Raw genomic sequence first — 20,480 nt, 5'->3', positions numbered from 1 at the left:
GGAGATAACGCATCACCCTGTTTGAGTCCACTGTTGATTTCGAAGCTGTCAGACAGTTTATAATTTACACCCTCCATACAGACTTTAGTCATCCGAATGAGTTTCTTTGGTATAGAGAACTCCGCCATGACATTCCATACTTGGCTTCTTTCTACGCTGTCATATGCCTGTCGAAAGTCTATGAAAAGATTGTGTATGGCTCTGTTATACTCCCATCCCTTTTCTAGAAGCTGTCTCAGTGTGAACAGTTGATCTATTGTGGATCTGTTTGCCCTAGATCCGGCTTGATATTCTCCTAAGACATTTTCAGCATAAGGGGTTAGTCTACTAATCTACTAAGAATGATGTTTGAGAGGATTTTATATGCCGTGTTTAAGAGTGAAATTCCTCTGTAATTCGCGCATTTTGTCTTGTCCCCTTTTTTCTGAATGGGCACTATGATGTTTTCCTTCCATCTTGTTGGTATCCTTTCTTCTAACCATATCTGTGTTATTAATTGATTGATTTGACGATGTAGTGTTTCTCCACCATAATGCAGAAATTCTGCTGGTATCTCGTCCGTACCCGGCATTTGTGATTTTTCAGCTTATTTTATTTATAACTATAAAATTAATTCCAATTTGGAAATAACAAGAAAAATTTTATAATATCAAAATTAATCTAATTGTATAGAAGAAAAATTAGCAAAACAAAATAATAATAGAATACATAAGAAACTAGAATACATAAGATCTGGAAAAGCAGTACCCTTGAACCCTACACTTACTTTTAAGGATAGAGTTCGTAACGTTGTTGTTTTGCATCAAATGGTAAAAGTTACGGAAGTCGTTAGAACAGTTAAAAATCGCAAACTTAAATATTTGGGCCTTACTTATGCGACACACAGGGAGATATTATAATATACTCCATTTAGACAGATAGCTATTTGTGCATCTTATGCGTCCTCGGTGGAGCTATGCAGTCACCAACTCTAAAACAAATATCAACAGCTCGTGATTTACTATGGAATCTCTTAATCTCTGGCGCGAGAATTTTACTGTCACCATTGCTTTTTAAAGACAGATCACATGTTATGATTTTTTTGTGACGGATATTCTTGAGTTGGGGTTGATTTCATATAATCGAATGAACTATCATTCAATAAAGTCGTCCCAGGAACGCAACTCATAAATATTGGCGATATCATTTTAAAGTCTTCTACTTTAAAATGTATAATATATAGTCAGGTTAAATAAATTATTAGAGGAATTTTTTACTAAGCAACAACATTTTTGTTTAATTCATTAATATTTTTTGTATTTTGACAACGACACCCGATTTGGGCGTCGAAACGTTAATAAAATCATTTTTTTTAGCAAAATTGTGGCTCATTTCCCATCAAAACTAGTTAAAAAAGATAACGTCTGAAGGTGGGAAGCTATTTTAAGAGATCATGATTTATAAGTTTATACCGATAACTTCCACCTCTATTAGTTGCATCTCTTTTTATTTTACAACGCATTATTTTTTGCGATATTTTTTCAGTTTTTAGCGCGCTCATCACTGTATATACTGATGTGATCTTTATTATTGATATGAGATAATATTCTTATATGTCATTTAATTTAATCAATGCATTAATAATAATCTAATTAATTTACCAGATCACATATCAATATGTTTTCAATCTCAGGGCTTTTTATAAAATTAATTACTTACTTACGTGACTTCTAAGTATTTCTCAATGGTTCCTAATCGGGATAGGAAAGAAAAGAGTAAAATAATACACACATATGGGTTACAATTATGATCAAAATATTGTTTATTTTTATTTAAATGGCAATCACTGCTTAATATTTGCTATATCTTATTATTCTTAAACATAACATTTACACATGGGAATCTTATTTCCTTTTGGTTTCCAATTGAAAGTTTTTATTAACATTTAACTATTATGATTTATTAGCAACAATTCTATTTAAGTTTGATGAAGCTTTTCTGATATTATTGATTATGTTCTTCAATTTTAAATGTGGTATTTAATACGAAAAACCCATACATTCATGTCCAAACAAATGAGACTGATCTTTTTCTGGTGAACTGAGAATGTCTTCACACAAGACCCGTTTCCTGCTATCCTTGGCTGCGATTAACACCTCGTCCTGGCTTCCAGTAATGTTCTCCTTTGAAAACTAGCTCGTATAGCTCCCGTTCCTGCTTCTGTCGTGATGCCGTGTTTCTACCTTTTTCGAAACTTCAATCAGCTACTGGGACACTCTTGGCTCAAGGAGGTTCTTTACTCTCGACCTGGCCTACCTCTCGTTCCACGATAGATACTCCACACTCACGGAACTACACCGGCCTTCTCACTCTCCGTACACTACCGTCTACTACTGGACTTCACTTCTCGACAGCTCAAAACATTCTGATCTATCTTTTTCATTCATTCCCCTACTTTCTAAATATCCCTTCCAGATTCACAAATCAACCTTCCACCACCAACTCTCATTCGCAGTATTCCTCAAAACCAATTTTTAATCTTTCTAAATATGCTTAATGGATTTCCAAAAAAAATAGTTAATTCCCATTCTAAAATTACTTTCTACTATTTACAAAATTTAATGACCTATTATCTACTTCAAATGAGTCTTATTTAGCATAGGCTAATGATCAAACCTTCCGCGAACACCGATAATGAACTATTATCTATTTCAATTGAGTCTTATTTAGCATAGGCTAATGATCGAACCTTCCGCGAACAACGATAATGGTACGCGCAATTCACTTTGTTTATTCTCGGCGCATTGTCCCGAGTTTCGTAAGCTTCTTCTAATCACTTCTTAAAATTACATATAACAATTTGTTGTATACAGGTTGTTCTAAATTTATATGCCCGTGGTTGAGAAAATTGAAAATATTTTATATTAAATTGAATTTTGTTTATAATTATCAAAATGTAATTTTCATATCAAATAGAAATATAACAATACGTACAGATGATGGTCGCGAATTCAATGCTTTTTCCTCATCCAAAAAGTGCACAACGTCATTAAAGAAGTTTTCAGTTCAAAAATATATTTTGTCTTTTATTATATACTAATATAGCACAGATGGATAAATTTTACGTAACCGTTTTATTTACAATAAATTTAGTTATTTAATTGCGCTTACTTGTTACGTAATATCATAAGGTCTGACCTACATAGTACAAACTACCGTAATGTTATTCCCTAAATGATTACTCAGCAACTTTATTTATTGCAGAATCGCTGCCGACCAGTACAGCCGAACATTCGGCGAGCGCCACCACAGCTCATAGCTCCATCCAACACCAGCAACCTTCACAACAGCAACAACAACAGCAGCAACAGCAACAACCGCAAACGCAATGGCCTCCATTACCGTTACTCGAGCAAACCGAGCTGGATACTTTGCATTCGGCAACCATTCCGCCCTATCAATTCTGGAACAGCGAATTCAGGAATAAACAGCCAGCGTTTATCAATTTTAATTTTACTTTGCCGTGGGGCGCGAATTTCGCTGTTTATGGGAGAAGGAATGTGGCTCCGAGTGTTACGCAGTATGATTTCGTGGAGTTCGTTAAAGGAGGAAGAATTGATCATCGGCTGAGACGAAAGAGGGATGTTAGTGAAGGTAAGTTGTTGATTGGACGTTTTTATATAAACTTACGTGCATAGAAATGGGCCCACTTAAAAATTTGGTCATTTTTGGTGTCTCATATTTCCTAAACCTGTTGGCTTATTTAAGTGATTTTTTGAACATTTTATAGCCTAATTCTTTAACAATACCACTGTAATAATTTTGTTGCTAAACAGGCAAATTTTCATTGTATACCGGGTGTACCAATCAAACTGTGTTTTTTTCTCAAAGTTCGCATCACCCTGTGAAATATTCTAGCATTTATAAAATACTGAAATTAAAACCCAACTATAGCCTCAAGTACTCTTAACATTCTGTTTTTTAATTCGTTCGTTTATGTTGGATAATAAAAAAGTTAGATACTTTTAACAACTAGACATGTTCTTCATCAATATACGGTGTTTCTAAATAAGAACGACAAAATTTAAGGGGTAATTCTGCATGAAAAATAATGACAGTTGGCTTCATAAACGTATGTCCGCAAATGTTTTGTTTCCGAGATACGGGATGTTGAATTTTTTCTTACAAACTGACGATTTATTTTATTGCTTTAAAACTAGTTGAGTGTATAATCCTAGGGCTCAGTGTAGGCTGTTCTTCAGATAAGGGAAACACCAATAGCGATAAAAGAATTTATTTATAAAACCGACACTAGGGTAATTACCCCGGGAGAACTTTGAATATTGACTTGTTACTGGTACACGTTTAGTTGAAGACTCTATGATGCTACATATTGACTGAAGTTAAAGGCACCTCTGGCCTGGTCGAAATGATTCTTGAGAATGATTCTAAATTGTATTATTACTTGTTGGCAACATGAATTAGGTCATGGGCCACACGACAACAAAGTTAATTAGTCAGCTAATTTAATGTTCATTGCCAAAATATAGCTTATAAATTACGACAAATAAACAAATGAAATATCCCGCACATGTTTAAATATGATAACAAATTGGTTAATATGATGTACGGGGTGATAAAGATATACTGTTCAATATCGAATATGAATTCTGAATGTTTGATATTGGACATTGAGTTATGCCAATGAAATTCGATGGATTTAAAACGTATTTATTGCACATTTTTTGACATTCAATTAAGAATTTAATATCAATTAAGAATTTAATATTCACCGTTAGCGCGCATACGTGTAATATGACCGATCATATTACCCGTATGCACGCTAATGGTGAATATAAAATTCTTAATTTTATGTCAAAAATCTGCAATATCTATCTCTTAAAACGTACCAAATTTCATTTGCATATCTGGTTTTAAAGAAATAAACAAATCGTCAGTTTGTAAGAAAAAATTCAACATCCCGTATCACGGAAACAAAACATTTGCGGACATACGTTTATGAAGCCAACTGTCATTATTTTTCATGCAGAATTACCCCTTAAAGTGTGTCGCACTTATTTAGAAACGCCGTGTATTGATGAAGAACATGTCTAGTTGTTAAAGAACCTAACTTTTTTATTATCCAACATAAACATATGAATCAAAAAACAGAATGTTAAGAAAGCCTGAGGCTATAGTTGGGTTTTAATTTCAGTATTTTATAAATGCTAAAATATTCCACAGGGTGATGCGAATTTTGAGAAAAAAACACAGTTTGATTTGTACACCCGGTATACAATGAAAATTTACCTGTTTAGCAACAATATTATTACAGTGGTATTGTTAAAGATTCAGGCTATATCATGTTCAAAAAATCACTTAAATCTGTCAACAGGTTTAGGAAGTATGAGACATAAAAAATGATACATTTTTAAGTGGGTCGATTTCTATGCACGTTTAGGCAGTTTTTTGGTGATCAATAATCATTAAACTAACTGACAGAACAAAAGGACGTCCTTAGAAAAAAGTTGTAAAAATTATAAAATGACAGTTCATGTTTCAATTCGATTCAGAGATGATCAATCCTTCCCTTACCTACGATTTACTTTCTCCAGAGATCATCAGTGGACTACTTGATCTGCTCTGATTATGTAGCCCCTCTGACGGAGTAATGTGTTAAAATGATAGCTCTAAGTTGCATGGATATGAATGTTGATGTGCATGTTTGTTATGTTGATTTTGAAAAAGCTTTTGACAAAGTAACACGTGAAAACTTAGTCCAAATTATAAAGAAAAAAAACATAGACAAAAGAGACTTACGAATAATAACAAACCTTTACTGGAATTAAAGCGCACAATTTGTAATAGATACCGAACCCAGTCCAGAAATTGAAATCAGAATGATACTGATTTTGACACGTTTATGTACGTTTGGGGGCATTTTGTGCACTGTAAATACCATCAGACTTTTTTCCTGACGTCATTCAGGATCCAATGTCAAAAATTGTAACTCGATAGATGCTGTATTTAAAAATTGATTTATTTTTCCTGAACGCGCTGGTCTAGTAGAGTTCCTCATGACTTGCACTGTATATTTATGAGATTATAAAATTTGCAAGCTCTAATACAATATGAACATCCACATATTAGAAGTTTCGATGTCAAGAAAAATAAATGATGCCTTTTATGTATTCTTTATTGATTTTCGTAAGCTTTAATTTAATTAAATTCTTTAAAGATAATCTGAGAGAGAAAATATGTACTTAATATGATTTAATTAGGAATATGTATGACTACTATCTTTTTTGATTAAAAATAATACTAACAAAAACTTTTACATTGAATTCATTATTTTTACTTTTCTTTAGGTTTCTAATATCAAATAAGAAAATAGATAAATATACAATATATAAAATAATTATTCACATAAGGCTAATATCATCCGAAAAAATTTGCGTAGTGATTATTTTTTAAAACTGGTTGCCTTATACGAAAATTGTAAGACGAATATGCGAGGAACTTCGTTTAAGTTTCAGAACGGCCTTTAAACTCAAGGAGTTCTATTTGGAAAGGAAATTCTTGGGCAGTGATGTAGAGATATTAGCTAGGGTGCGTATGTTTGCTTTTAAGATTACTCAAAAGCTTCGGAATGTGTTGTCATTATTAAATTACTTAAGATGAAGCATGTAGAGGAATCTTTTAAATGTGTTTGTGGATAAATTTCATAATCTACTAATTTAATAATCTTTTAATCTTTGTATTTCTTCTTATGCTTTTATTTCTGAATAAACTCTTTGAGATAAAATGTGAGGAAAGTAAGAAAACAGGCATAAAACCACCATAAACGAATCAGAAACGAAACGAATATACGGGACACTGGCAAGTTGGAACGTGACTTCTACGGAACATAAAATGAAATATAGAAGGTGATCAGAGTACAAAGAAAAGAGATAAACAAACTGATAAAAACGAAACACATTCAAAATGAAACAAGCGCAGACTCCTTTCGATCTCTATTTGCTAAAGGTGACGATAATGAACCACCAACACCTGAATTGACGAAGGGCGAAGAAATAAACATCGAGAAGGGAGAGGTAAAGGAAGCACTAAGGAAATTAAAAAAATTGAAAAGTACTAGAAGAGAACAGAATATCGATTTACGATTTATAAATGACCTACAAAGACAACTTTATCGATTCTCCCAAGCATGTCGACGACTCAACATGAACATATCCACGCAGAAAACAAAATGCATTACCATTGCGAAATATCCAATTAGATGCAAGCTCGTGGTAGAGGGAAAATCCATAGAACAGCTAAACCAGTTCAATTATCTATGTGTAGAATTATCAAGTCATCATTACCCGACCAGAGACCTAAGAGGACAAATTAACAAGGCCGCTGTCTTGTCCGGATGTTTGAGAGATGTGGTGTGGAATAACCCATATATGAGAATGGACAGCAAAGTTATAATTTGTAAAATTTGCATAAGACCTGTTATGACTTATGGCATTGAATCAAGAGAAGACACCAATAAAACGAAAAGCATGCTACGAACAACCGAAATGAAGACACTAAGAGCAATAGCAGGGAAGACAAAAAGACATTGACAGGGTTAAAATGAGGTGATCTAGGTGGTCATGCATGAGGCCCCCTTGTCCTAACCACCTGCTTCCAGAAGATGCATGAAGGTAATTGAGTATAATAAAACTATAATAATATACAATAAATAATAGAGTATTTTGTAAGAGATCTACGTACACAACATCTGTCAATAGTGCATTAATGAAATGGAGGAATATTAGTTGTGTCTCTATTAACAGCAAAATATATGGACTGCTGCAACTAATTTTACAAGAACAAGTTGGAGACAAACGTGGACCAGAAAGACGAAGGATTTTCTGGTTGAAAAATTACGTACGTGGTTCAACACAACAACCACAAATCTTTTAGAGCAGCAGTGTGCAAAGTAGAGATTGCCATGATGGTCGCCAATATCCGAAACGGATAGGCACTACAAGAAGAAGAATTACTCATAGGGTCCTCCATACTAAGTATGAGTACGCACAGTTCCTCACGACTTACCTCGTATAATAAACAAAGAACTGAATGAGAATTATTAATATCAACCAAATGCCTCAAGTTTTGAGGTTTTGGAGTAAAAAAGTACACTACGCATTTTACTGCTAAGGTTGACTGCAAATACTAAAATCAAATTTTAGACCAAGAGATATTACAAATAGCCTACAGTCTTATAGGGAAAACTTTCTCTTTGCAAACAACTTTCTAACTGAATGGGGAACCTTTTTTCTTTTACCTCATATCAGAGACGGACAAAAGGCATTGTAACAATTCGTTAGTATTATTTTCAGTTTCGAAAAATAAATGGAATAAGACCAAATCGATATTTTTATATTTAAATAAATTTCATTCAAATGGTTTTTGGTTATTTCATAATCAGAATTACATACATTGTTTAATATACGAAATATTCATCATCATCAGTCATCTAATCGCGTCCACTGCTGGACATAGGCCTCCATCGGTTCTTTATAGTGTTCCCTACACTGGGCCGCTTATAGTCAGTTTTAAGGAAACATTATATTCAATACAAAAATATTTGGTTTTATGTCATCCTTCGCATCTTGAGTCAGAACTTTAAAGTTAAGGTGTAATGAATTGTGTAGAAAACTGGGTTTCCAACTTAAGTTTTAATATTTCACAAGCAAGCTCAACTGTTATTTGCTCTTCTAGGTAAAAACTATCGTCAATGATCATTATTAAAGACCTTCTAATGTTGGGTACTACTTCTTTTTGTATTGCATATCCGTTTCGGATGCTGGCCAATATCATGGCTATCTGTACTTTGCACACTGCTGCTCTGAAAAGATTGGTCGTTATTGTGTGGCGTTAATAAATTTTATTAAAAAATGTGTTTTAAAAATGATCCAAATTGGATTTTAAATACATCATCAGGTTACACCTAAAACAAGTAAACTACTGTAAGTTAAAGCAAAATGTGTGAAATTTTGACTGTTGAAAAAATTAAAACATGTGGTTACTTTCTCTAAACTTCCTTAGAAATTTTTTCAACAGTCAAAATTTCACCACTTTTGCTTTAACTTACAATAGTTTACTTGTTTCTGGGTGTAACCTGATAGTGCTCTGATAAGACTGAAAACTTTCATTCTGTGATGTTTAATAATCCAATTTGGATAATTTTTAAAAGAAATTTTTTAATAAAATTCATATACCAGTTACAAAGCGATTCTGTTTATTTCTTCAGTATTTTTACTATGGTATACAACCAACTAGAAGTATTTCCCCTTTTAACATAAGAAAGAATTTCAAATATTTGTGGGTTTAGTTCCACCACGTTCAAACTACAAACCTTTTATCATTTTCCATTTACCAGAGAGAAGAAGAAAAGTTCTCGAGAGCGACAATCATTATTACCATTCGAATACGGCTCAGTTCACCCCTGTCACTCGTTCGTTCTATAAATCCGCCGACCCTTTGCCCTATGGCCTTTTCCAAACTTTACAAAGTCATACCGAGTGATGGTTTTCCTGGGGATTGATGGATAGAGGAGTTGGTTTTACAAGTATTGTATTTTGAGGTTTCGCTCGCTATTAAAGGAATTAAATTCCGAAGTCGAAGAAGAAACTCATAAAGGTCTTTTAAAGATATTGTATCCAAGTGTTCTACAAAGGGCTACTTAAGATGTTTGCCGAATATTAGCAGATTATTATTGCTAAAAGCTTACAATTTAGTTTTTATATAAAGAAGTAAAAGTTATAAACCTTTTAATGTGAGACACTTACTAAAAAATAAACATAATGCTTGAAAGTGTGGACTGTATGTTTTTAGGTTTTGCTGATTCAAGTGGAAATTGGAGAGGGATTAGGATATACAGACAATATTCTTTTTCTTTACGTGCCATCTCCCAAACGAAGGTTGGCAATCATCATTGCTATTCTAACTTTTGACACTACAGCCCGAAAGAGTTCAGTTGAGCTGCATCCAAACCATTCTCTGAAATTGTTCAGCAAGAACATTTTTCTCCTACCTATGCTGCGTCTTCCTTGAATCTTTCCCTGCATAATTAATTTTAGGAGTTCGTATCTGTCACCACGTGTTATATGACCCAAGTATTGAAGTTTCCGTATTTTGATGGAATCCAGTATCTCTCTGCTGTTCTGTATTCTCCTTAGTACTTCCTCATTGGTTATTCTGTCTGTCCAGGAGATTCTCAGCATTATTCGATATGTCCACATTTCAAATGCTTCCAATCTATTGAGACATTGTTTATTAAGAGTACAGACAATATTATAACTTTATAAAAAATCTTACCCAAGTCACTGTTTCAACAATCGCGTATAGGTCAATGTCACATATGCCGGTTTCAACACGTGGTTGCTTCCCGTACTAGATTTAATGGTTTTAGTGGATTAGCGATTTGTCTATATCGGATTACCGTCTTCTACTAATGCACAAAGAGGAAACGCATTTGTTCAGCGATAATTGAACCCAAAGAAAGGTTCGCGTACTGAGAGAAATGTGTTGCTTTCGAAAGCTAACAGAAGGTAGAAACTTGCTTTCATTTGGAGAAAGCAGTGAATGGAACTGTCGCCAGCGACGGGTGACAATTTATTTATATTTTCACAATTGTTCTCGTTACCCTTTTTATGTAGAGGTCTGACATATGATTTTTTCATTCCTTAGCGATTTCAATTGACTTATGCATTCTTAAAAATGTTCGTGTAAGTTGTTAGTTTCGTACTTAAATAATTCTTTGAGTACATTCTATGTTAGGCCAGGACTTCTGCTTTAGAAGTCTACTAAATAACATTCTGAAGCTTTTTTCGCAAATCATACAGAATGTACTATATAGAATATGTAACGAGGTCACCGGTCAAAAACAATTTGGCTTCAGAGTGCAGCACAGGACCTTGAGAGAAATATTGAACGACATCTGAATCGATAAAAGGGATTCTCAAATTTATAGAAGCTTTTTATTAGAATCCGACAGCAAGCATAAAGACCAATGGTAACACGACAAGACTATTTGAAATACAACGAGTGTCAGACAGGGTTGTGCGCCATCACCGATATTGTTTAACGTCTACCCGGAGGTAATATTTGCCAACATTTTATCGCACTCTTCCGAAGGTATCAGCGTAAATGCCAAAGAGTAAATAAATATAATGTAAGTTAATGATTGGAATACTTATAAACGGAGAACGATTAAACAACATAAGATGCGCTGATGATACTCTCATTTTTGCAGACAGTCTTGAAAGTCTGCAGACACTTGTTTCCAGGGTGGCAGAAGTAAGTAGCAGGTTTGGGCTTGATTTTAACATCAAAAAAACCAAATACATGGTTATAAGCAAAAATAGGATATCACCTGGTCAATTACTAGTTAACCAACAACCTATAACACAAATCACCAACTTTTGTTATTTGGGTGCAAACTTAAATGAACAGTGGGACCAATTGACGGAAATTAAGATAAGGATCGAGAAGGCAAGATCAGCTTTCATCAAAATGAAAAAAATCTTTAACAGCCACGATATAAAATTGGAAATAAAAGTTCGTTTACTAAAATGTTCTCCGTAATATTCTCTGTAAATGTAATATTCTCCGTTCTTTTATATGGCGTGGAGTCATGGACCTTAACTGAAGCATCACTGAAGAGACTCGAAGCATTTGAGATGTGGTGCTATAGACGCATGTTGAGGATTTCCTGGATAGACAGAGTTACCAACGAAGAAGTTCTACAAAGAATGGGTAAAGAGCGCGATTTAGTTGTAACCATAAAACGTCGCAAACTGGAATACCTGGGCCATATAATGCGCAATGAACAACGATATGACCTACTTCGGACCATATTTCAAGGTAAAGTGCATGGGGAAAGAGGTCCAGGACGAAGAAGAATATCCTGGCTGCATAACCTGCGAAAATGGTTTAACTTAACCACTACCGGACTTTTCAGGGCAGCAGTCAACAAAGTCAGAATAGCCATGTTAATGTCCAACATCCGTAACGGATAGGCACTATAAGAAGAAAGTTAATGGTTGATTCAGACCATAGTCTCCAGATACTGTTTTTCAGGGTCGCTGAGAGTTGTGAAAAAATGGTGATGAAGATCAATCCTGCGAAAATTAAAGTTATCAAAATATCAAAGGACAAAAATGTATCCCTTCCAATATATGTGAACCACCAATAGCTTGAATACGTAGACAAATACAAATATCTTGGCTACTGGTTCAACAATTAAGTTGAATATTAACAAGAAGTAAGAGCGAGAATAGAGTAAGTCCGACAAGGCTTTATCAAAGTTAAAAGATTTTGTAATAGTAGCATTAATGTCAGGTATAGATGTCATTTTCTGCATTACTCTGTATGCTCAATACTATTGTAAGAAACGCTCAACATAACGCTGATGAAGATGAAGATCTTGAAAATACCACGGCCAACCCACACCATTATCATTCTCTTTGCCTTATCCCTATGCGGGGTCGGCTACCCTAATTGCATTTCTCCATACAATTCTATCTTGGGTCATATAAATGTTAATCCCCTTTACCAACATGTCCTGCCTAATCGTCTCTCCCTACGTTTTCTCTGGTCTCTCCTACTCCTTTTAGGAATCTGCACTTCAGCAATTCTTCGTATTGGGTGATTAGCGTCTTGACGTTGAACATGACCAAACCATCTCAACCTATGCTCCCTCATTTTGGCATCAATTGGTGCCACACCAAGACTTCCCCTAATATACTCATTTTTAATTTTATTCCTTTTTGTCACTCTACTCATCCATCTAAACATTCTCATATCCGCCACATGCATTCGTTGTTCCTATTTCTTTTTCACTGCCCAACATTCAGTTCCGTTCATCATAGCCGGTCTTATGGCTATTTTATAGAATTTTCCCTTTAACTTCATTGAAATTTTCCTGCCACACAGCACACCACTCGCGTCCTTCCACTTCATCCATCCAGCCCTAATTCTACTGCATGCATCCCCATCTATTTCTCCATTACTCTGTAATACCGATCCCAGGTACTTAAAACTATTGCTTTTTACAATCAGTTCACCATCCAAATTTGTAGTAACTTAATCCTTAAATGAACATTGCAAATACTCTGTCTTTGTCGTACTAAGTTTTAAACCTTTTTCCTCCAGATCTTATCTCCACAGTTCCAGTTTTTGTTCTAAGTCTCTTTCACTATTTCCTAATACCACTACATCATCAGCATACATTAAGCACCATGGAATGTTACCCTGTAGTTTCACTGTTATCTGGTCCAAAACTAATGAGAATAAATACGGACTAAGCACCGAACCTTGGTGCAATCCTACTTTCACATGAAATTTATCAGTCTCTCCCACACCTGTCCTAATACTAGTCGTTACTCCCTCATACGTATCCCTCACAATATTTACATATTCACCATGGACTCCTTTATTATTGAGTGCCCACCACAGAATCTCTCGAGGAAATCATATGCTTTCTCAAGATCAATGAATACCATATGAGCGTTTGTTTCTTTACTTCTGTATTTTTCCATCAACTGTCTTATAATGAAAATTGCATCTGTTGTTGATCTGCCCTGCATAAAGCCAAATTGATTCTTGGATATTTCGGTCTCTTCACGTATCCGCCTATCAATAATTACTCTTTCCCATATTTCCATGGTGTGGCTAAGCAGTTTTATAGCCCTGTAGTTTGTACATTGTTGTATATCTCCCTTGTTTTTGTAGACTGGTACTAGTATACTGCTGCTCCATTCATTTGGCATTTGTCCAACTTCCATGATTCTATTAAATAAACCTGCTAGCCACTTTGTTCCTGTCTCTTCCAATGCTCTCCATACTTCCCCAGGAATATAATCTGGTCCTACCGCTTTTCCTTTCTTTATTTTTTGAAGCGCTTGAGTCACTTCCTCGTTTGTTATTTTGATGACCATTGCTGCTGCTGTCTCCGTTGACTTCACAGGCTGTCTGTCAAATTCTTCATTTAATAAGCTGTCAAAGTACTTTCTTTATCTCTTTTTGACATCCTTTTCGTGAACTAGTGTTTTATTATTTTCATCTCGGATACATCTAATATGATTAAAATCTTTTGCTTTCTTTGCTCTCTGCTTGGATATTTTATATGAACCAATCCACACCACTAACCAAAATGCCCTGAGGAGAATAGGTACAGATAGGGAGCTGCTAAAGATTATTAAAGTTAGCTACCTAGGATACACATTGAGACACAAAAAGTAGCGCTTCGTGTAACTGGTGAGGACTAAAGAAAAACGGGGTCCAGAAAGGCGCCAGATTTCATGGCTTAAAAATAGCAGTGACTGGATCGGCCTTGATTTAATATATTGGTTTAGAGCTGCATTAAACAGAGACATATTTTCCAGTGTGATTGCTAACCTCTACTAAAGAAAACAGCACCACAAGAAGAAAATGTATTGCTAAATGATTGTAATTCAAATAATAATATCGTGATTAATTACCTCCTTTTTATTATGCTACAAGAACCAACAAATAATTAATCCACTATACTAAATTTGTGGCTTTCCGTCTAAAGACAAAATCAGTAAAGGTCGCGCTAAAAAGAAACACTGGCACACCTTTATTAACGAAACATTGTCCTCTTTATCCTTTTCATTGCACATAATTTATCTTTTCTTGACAACAGCCCGATTTGATCCAGTTTACGATTCAAAATTTATTGTGAATTTCGGCGATAATTAGTCGGAAATTGCGAGACAATGTTGCTTTGTAAGCTACACAAGGGTATAATAATCGAGCAGGGATCAAGGTATATTTTCTACAAGGAAAGACAAGGAAAGACAATGTTGTAATCATCTCTTCTGTTCTCTCTACAGTCAGCGTTTTTCACCGCTGCGCTCCCTGCTGTTATTGAAGTAACAAGGGTTTTACTCTTAATGAAAAAGGAAATGATTGTATCGTTCGAAGTGGATTCGGGAAGAATTTAAAAGTGAATTATGATTTTTCCTCGGAGATATCATTACAAGATTTCTTTTAAAGTCGTTAACGCTTGTAATTAATCTACTTTTTGAAGGTTATCTCGATAACACCAAGCACTTTGAAGGAGATCTGCTTGATCATCCCCTTTAGCCAATGGGGCTGAGTCATTTTATAGCTGGTTGCTTTTTATTTTTAGATAATTTTACTGCAAAATGTTAATCTTTAATCTATTTATTAACGAGTGTCAAATTTTTGTAATAGTATATAGACCAGGGCGCATCTGTGAAAAAACGTATATTTTTGGATGTGCGAGGTGGCTTTCGCATTTTTGCAGATACAGTTAGGTGACAACTTCAACGATAATAATTGACTTATTCTCCTTCTCAAATATACCCGGAACATTATTAAAAAAATTAAAATATTTAAAAACTTCGAAAAACATCGATTTTTTTCTTCTTTCTTTGCTTATAACTTTAAAACGATTCATTTTGGAACAAAGTCGTAGGGAAATAAAATAAAGACAGTTGAATTTTGTATGATAAACGTTTGGTTAAAAATGTCTTAAATTATTACCCTTTCTGCAAAATAGAAATAAATACAAAATATGGTTGCAAAATAACTTTCGTAATTCGCTTAGAAAATACTTACAACATACTTAAATCTTTCATCAAATTTCATTCAAATCGACCTGATAGATTTTGCAGAATAATTTTGCAATCTATATTTTTTTAAACAAGTTCAAATTTTTTTAAACAAGTTCAAATTTTTTAAAATCTTTCTGAACAAAAAGTATACTATTAAGAAGTTTGCTAATTTTTTTTTACATATAAAGAGGTTCTCTACCTATCTAATACACTTTAAAGAATTAAAATCGGATTATTTAAGCGGCCTCAGCACTGTTTTAAAGTTATAAACAATTTTTTGGCTTATAAACAAATACAGTGAGGACGATGGAGTTGGCATAAATTCATTTTCTCGAGAATAGGCGTCTCTGGAGAAAAAATCCCGAAACAGTTGGATTTTTATTTTTAAATTTTAATTTTTTGGTACATATATCACACTAGTGATGTCATCCATCTTGGCGTGATAACGGGCTATTCAATTTTCTTGAGATTGAGCGACTATGGAGATAAATCCCGAAACAGATCGATTTTTATTTTTAAATTATAATTTTTTATCATAAATATCATACTAGTGACGTCATCCATCTGGGTGTGATGAAGTAATCTAAATATGTATTGCAGTTAATTTAATTGACTTTTTTTTTAATTCAAACCCTGTATAAATAATCATGTTAATATTTATATTAGTGAATACAAAATTTAATAGACTTTGTTCCAAAACGAACCGTTTTAAAGTTATAAGCAAAGAAAGCAGAAAAAAATCGATGTTTTTCGAAATTTTTAAATACTTAAATTTTTTTATTATTGTTCCGCGCATATTTGAGAAGGAGCATAATTCAATTATTATTGCTGAAGGTGTCACCTAACTTTATCTGCCAAAATCCGAATGCCACCTCTCAAATCCAACAATACACGTTTTTTACAGATTAGTCCTGGTCTATTGTCTGACTTATTAAAATGCCCAACATATTTGTCGGATAAACATTTTTTTTATATATTATTGATATTGAATAAACTTAAAAACAACCTGCTAGTTTTCACAATCAGAAACTTGTCAGGATGACACGTTCCACAATTAAATCTTCCCCTGTTCCAGTGTTCCCATATATCAAAGTTTGTCCGACTAGACACCGATAAGCATTAACAGATTTTCAGATTGCTATTAATGTTTGTTTATACGAAGTTGAAGAAAAAGGTTGATGGGTGGTCGTAAATCACTTCGCACTTGTTAATATTTTTGAATTTAAACGTATATTGAGTAAACTAGATATATAACAGTATTAAAAAATAAAAGGTTAATATGTGTGTTGCTTCTCTGAATGTTTTGACTCGAATGGGGTTCTGGAATCTGCCTTTGGTGAACTTCAATCCCCTCTGCTTGAGAGCGTGGGGTAGTAAAAAATGAACCATATATGTATTAATATTAGCCGCATTGGCGTACTGGTTCGTATTGTCAGATATCAGTATAAATGTGCGTAAACAATTAATAAACTTTTTTTGGTACGCGGGATCCAGACCTATATGTTTTCCGTAATTTCATAATTAATTCTGTTTGTATAAAAACAGCACAAAATTTCATTAACATTACTAGCTCAAAAAGAACTGACTAAATTGTATAGAAGAGCAGACATCGATACATAAAATATATTTATGTAGATTAATAATTATAACTACAAAATTACCACAAAGGCCCATTTCAAAGCAAAAGTAAAACTTATATAATTACTATGAGTATATGAAACTAATATACAACGCATTTGTAAATATTTACTGTGAATACGAATTATACTAATTGGCAATTAAAAGTTACGTCCAGCACAACTTTCTTTATAAGACAGGTATCAGACTCCATTGGATCAGACAACACAACAATATTCTGAATAAGGTTTGTAACTGATTCGTCTCAATTTAGAGAATTTTGTATCTTTAAATTCGTATTTTTTATTATTTATTTTTATTATATTTATTATTATTTTTAGTTTTGTTAATATTTGCATATTTCGTATTTGTCGCTTGTTTAAAAAACCATTTAATCCTAGAAAAAATTATTCTCCATAAAAATATCATTTGGTAAGAATTTTATGTGCAGCTGAATATTTGGATACTGGTATTAGGGTATAAAGATCCAAATGCTCAGTAATATTAAAGACACATTACTCTTTATTTTTTGTTTTTGTTGGTTTTTACCGTTTAAACAGGAGGTTAAATAACTTCACAGAGCAAATCGTAGAAGAAAAAACCAGACCGTATTCAGACCAGGACGGTCTACTATTAATTGACCAGCTATTCAACGTAAAAAAATATTAGCTAGAAACTGCAAACACAACCTAGATATCTAGGTTTCTAGTGTTTGGATCCAAAGACATTCATATGGAAGTAAAGTTCAAAGTATATAAAACTGTCATGACCAATAGATGACGTAAAAAGATAGATTATAACAGAAAAGACAATAAACCTTATCAATACTTAGATAGATGTTGGGACCCATCTGCGACAATAGTATGTGAATTGATAAGGCTCTTTCATGAGTTGTATTACCTTATATTACAAAGAACCCTCTAAAGCAAATTATGCAAAAATAATAATATTGCGCTAGGCAGGTCACCTTATAAGAAAGGATAATGACAGAAGACTTAGTAGAATATTTCGTGGAACTGTGCTGGGACGTCGGCCGGCAAGAGACCCAAGGAAGAGGTGGATAAACGAAGTAAGAACCTATACTAAAGATATATTGAGGATGGGTATCTAAGAAGAGCAGTCTGGGAATGGCATAGTTGAAAGCGAATGCTAAGGGACGCCAGAGCCTGACTTTGGCTGTAGTGTCATACCAGAGAGAGAAAGAGGGAGGGTTTTTCTTTTAAATGAAGCAACTGGTGTTCGATATCGGTGTTCAATTGCAGAAAAATATTTGTTTAATTAAAGATTACAGACGAACAACTTTGATTAACTGACTGCTTTGGCCTGAATGTCTCACCTTCGCCACCAGGTCAACCACTTAACACAGTGTTATTATTAGCAGAATATTTTTTTAAATGCAAGTATTCACACCACTTCTGGTGTGTTGTCTTCAGTTTTGTTTTAATAATTTGTTGTATGGATGCTGTTGAGAAGGAATTCGTTCTTTGGGACTATAAAGTAGAACAATATAATGATAAAATAGACCAAAATTAATACTAGCGTATGCGGATGACATTTATACTTAAGAAAAAACCATCACCAATGTAAAGGAAACTTTGAATAATTTATAGATAGATGCAATAAACCGGTTTAAGGGTCAATTAAGAGAAAGCAATATAATATATGTGCATTAGCAAACACAGAAGGCGGGTTAGAATAGGACAAAATGTGACACTAGATCCATACAATTTTGAAAGAATGAAGAGTTTCAAATATCTCAAAAAGGCATTTACCGCAGATATCGATATGGAAGAGAGAAAAGGGAAAATGCAGGCAGCAAATAGATGCATGTATACGTAGAGCCTCCACAACACTATTAATTCCAAGGCCTAAAACGAACTTAAAAAAATCATGTATATAAAACAGTGATTAGACCTACAAGTACCTATAGAATCAATGTAAAGAAAACTCAGATGTTTCGAGAGAAAATCCTCAGAAGAATTTTTGGATTCTATCCAAATACTAACCAATACCGGATGAGCACAAATGCAGATGTCAAATAGATATCGAGGGCTAGCAATGCAGTCCAGCAAATTAAATCCCAAAATCTAAGATTTTGGGATTGTCTGACTGGGCACGTCCATAGATTACCTAATAACCGCCTTACCAAGTTAATCTGGGAGGAAGCCCCGACAGGGAGAAGGCTCTTTGGAGCTTCACAAATGCGATGGAGAAAAATAATATGGTCAGATTTAAGAACAATGGAGCTACCCACTGACTCAATTATCATGGACGACCATTCGAGATGGAACCGGGTTTTGCAGACAGTCAAGACCCACCCTGGGTTGTAGTGCTACAACAAGTTTTTAAAGTAAATAATATATTTTCTATTTTATAATTGAGGCCATGAGAGCCAGAGTGGCCTAACTGATTTTAACATTACTTTACATAATCAAAGAAAATGCGCAGAAGCTATCAATGTCCGATTGTTTTAGTAATTGTATGTTGACCATTGACGAATAATGATTCTTGGTGAACATAAAACTACTAAAACAATCGGACATTGTTAGTTTCTGATCATTTTCTTTGATTATGTAAAGTAATGTTAATATCGGCTAGGCCACTCTGGCTCTCATGGCCTCAATTTATACTTAAGAAGATGTTAGAAAAATACTGACACATCAGAAGCAAAATTTTTAACAATTGTTTCCATCCCTACAGATTTCTTATTTGCCATAAAATATTGAATATTAAAAACAATCTTATCAAAAACATAAAAATATTTAAAGACTATATAAGTGTACATTAGACCAGGGCGCATCTGTAAAAATATTAGTACATTTGGATGTTGAGAGGTGACTCATATTTTTTTGCAGAAGTTGCTTTAAAATAACTCATATAATAATATTTGAGTTATTCTCCCACTCAAAAAGGTCCGGAACATTGTTTAAATAATCAAAATATAAAATAATTAAGGAACAATTCGATTTTTTTCTTGGTTTTTTGATTATATCTTTAAAAGTTTTTATTTCCGAGAAAAGTTGCACCGACATAGAAGTTGCAGAATTACATTTCCTACAATATAAAATTGGTTATCAATTTAAAAAATAGTCGCCCTTGTTGCAAAATAGCAATAATTGCGAAAAAACCATAAAAAACAAGTATTCGCATTTTACGTTTTTCAACCATTTATGCTACACTCAGGACCTTCATATTTCACCTAGAAAAACTATATAATATAGTTAAACAATACTGTAAATTTCA

General features: G+C 33.8%; 1 protein-coding gene across 2 annotated transcripts in view; it reads left to right on the top strand.

Moving 5' to 3' along the window:
• The window catches only part of LOC114333661 (teneurin-a), a 499,544-nt gene that overhangs the window by 147,946 nt on the left and 331,118 nt on the right, over window positions 1–20,480 (top strand). For both annotated transcript variants that reach the window (XM_050653925.1, XM_050653924.1), the window contains exon 5: window positions 3,244–3,633. In XM_050653925.1, coding sequence (XP_050509882.1) covers window positions 3,244–3,633 — 390 coding nt within the window. The remainder of the gene's footprint in view (window positions 1–3,243; window positions 3,634–20,480) is intronic.

The sequence above is a fragment of the Diabrotica virgifera genome, chromosome 6 (genome assembly GCF_917563875.1).
Source record: "Diabrotica virgifera virgifera chromosome 6, PGI_DIABVI_V3a".
Lineage (NCBI taxonomy): Eukaryota > Metazoa > Arthropoda > Insecta > Coleoptera > Chrysomelidae > Diabrotica > Diabrotica virgifera.
This window is presented reverse-complemented; position numbering and strand designations above follow the sequence as displayed.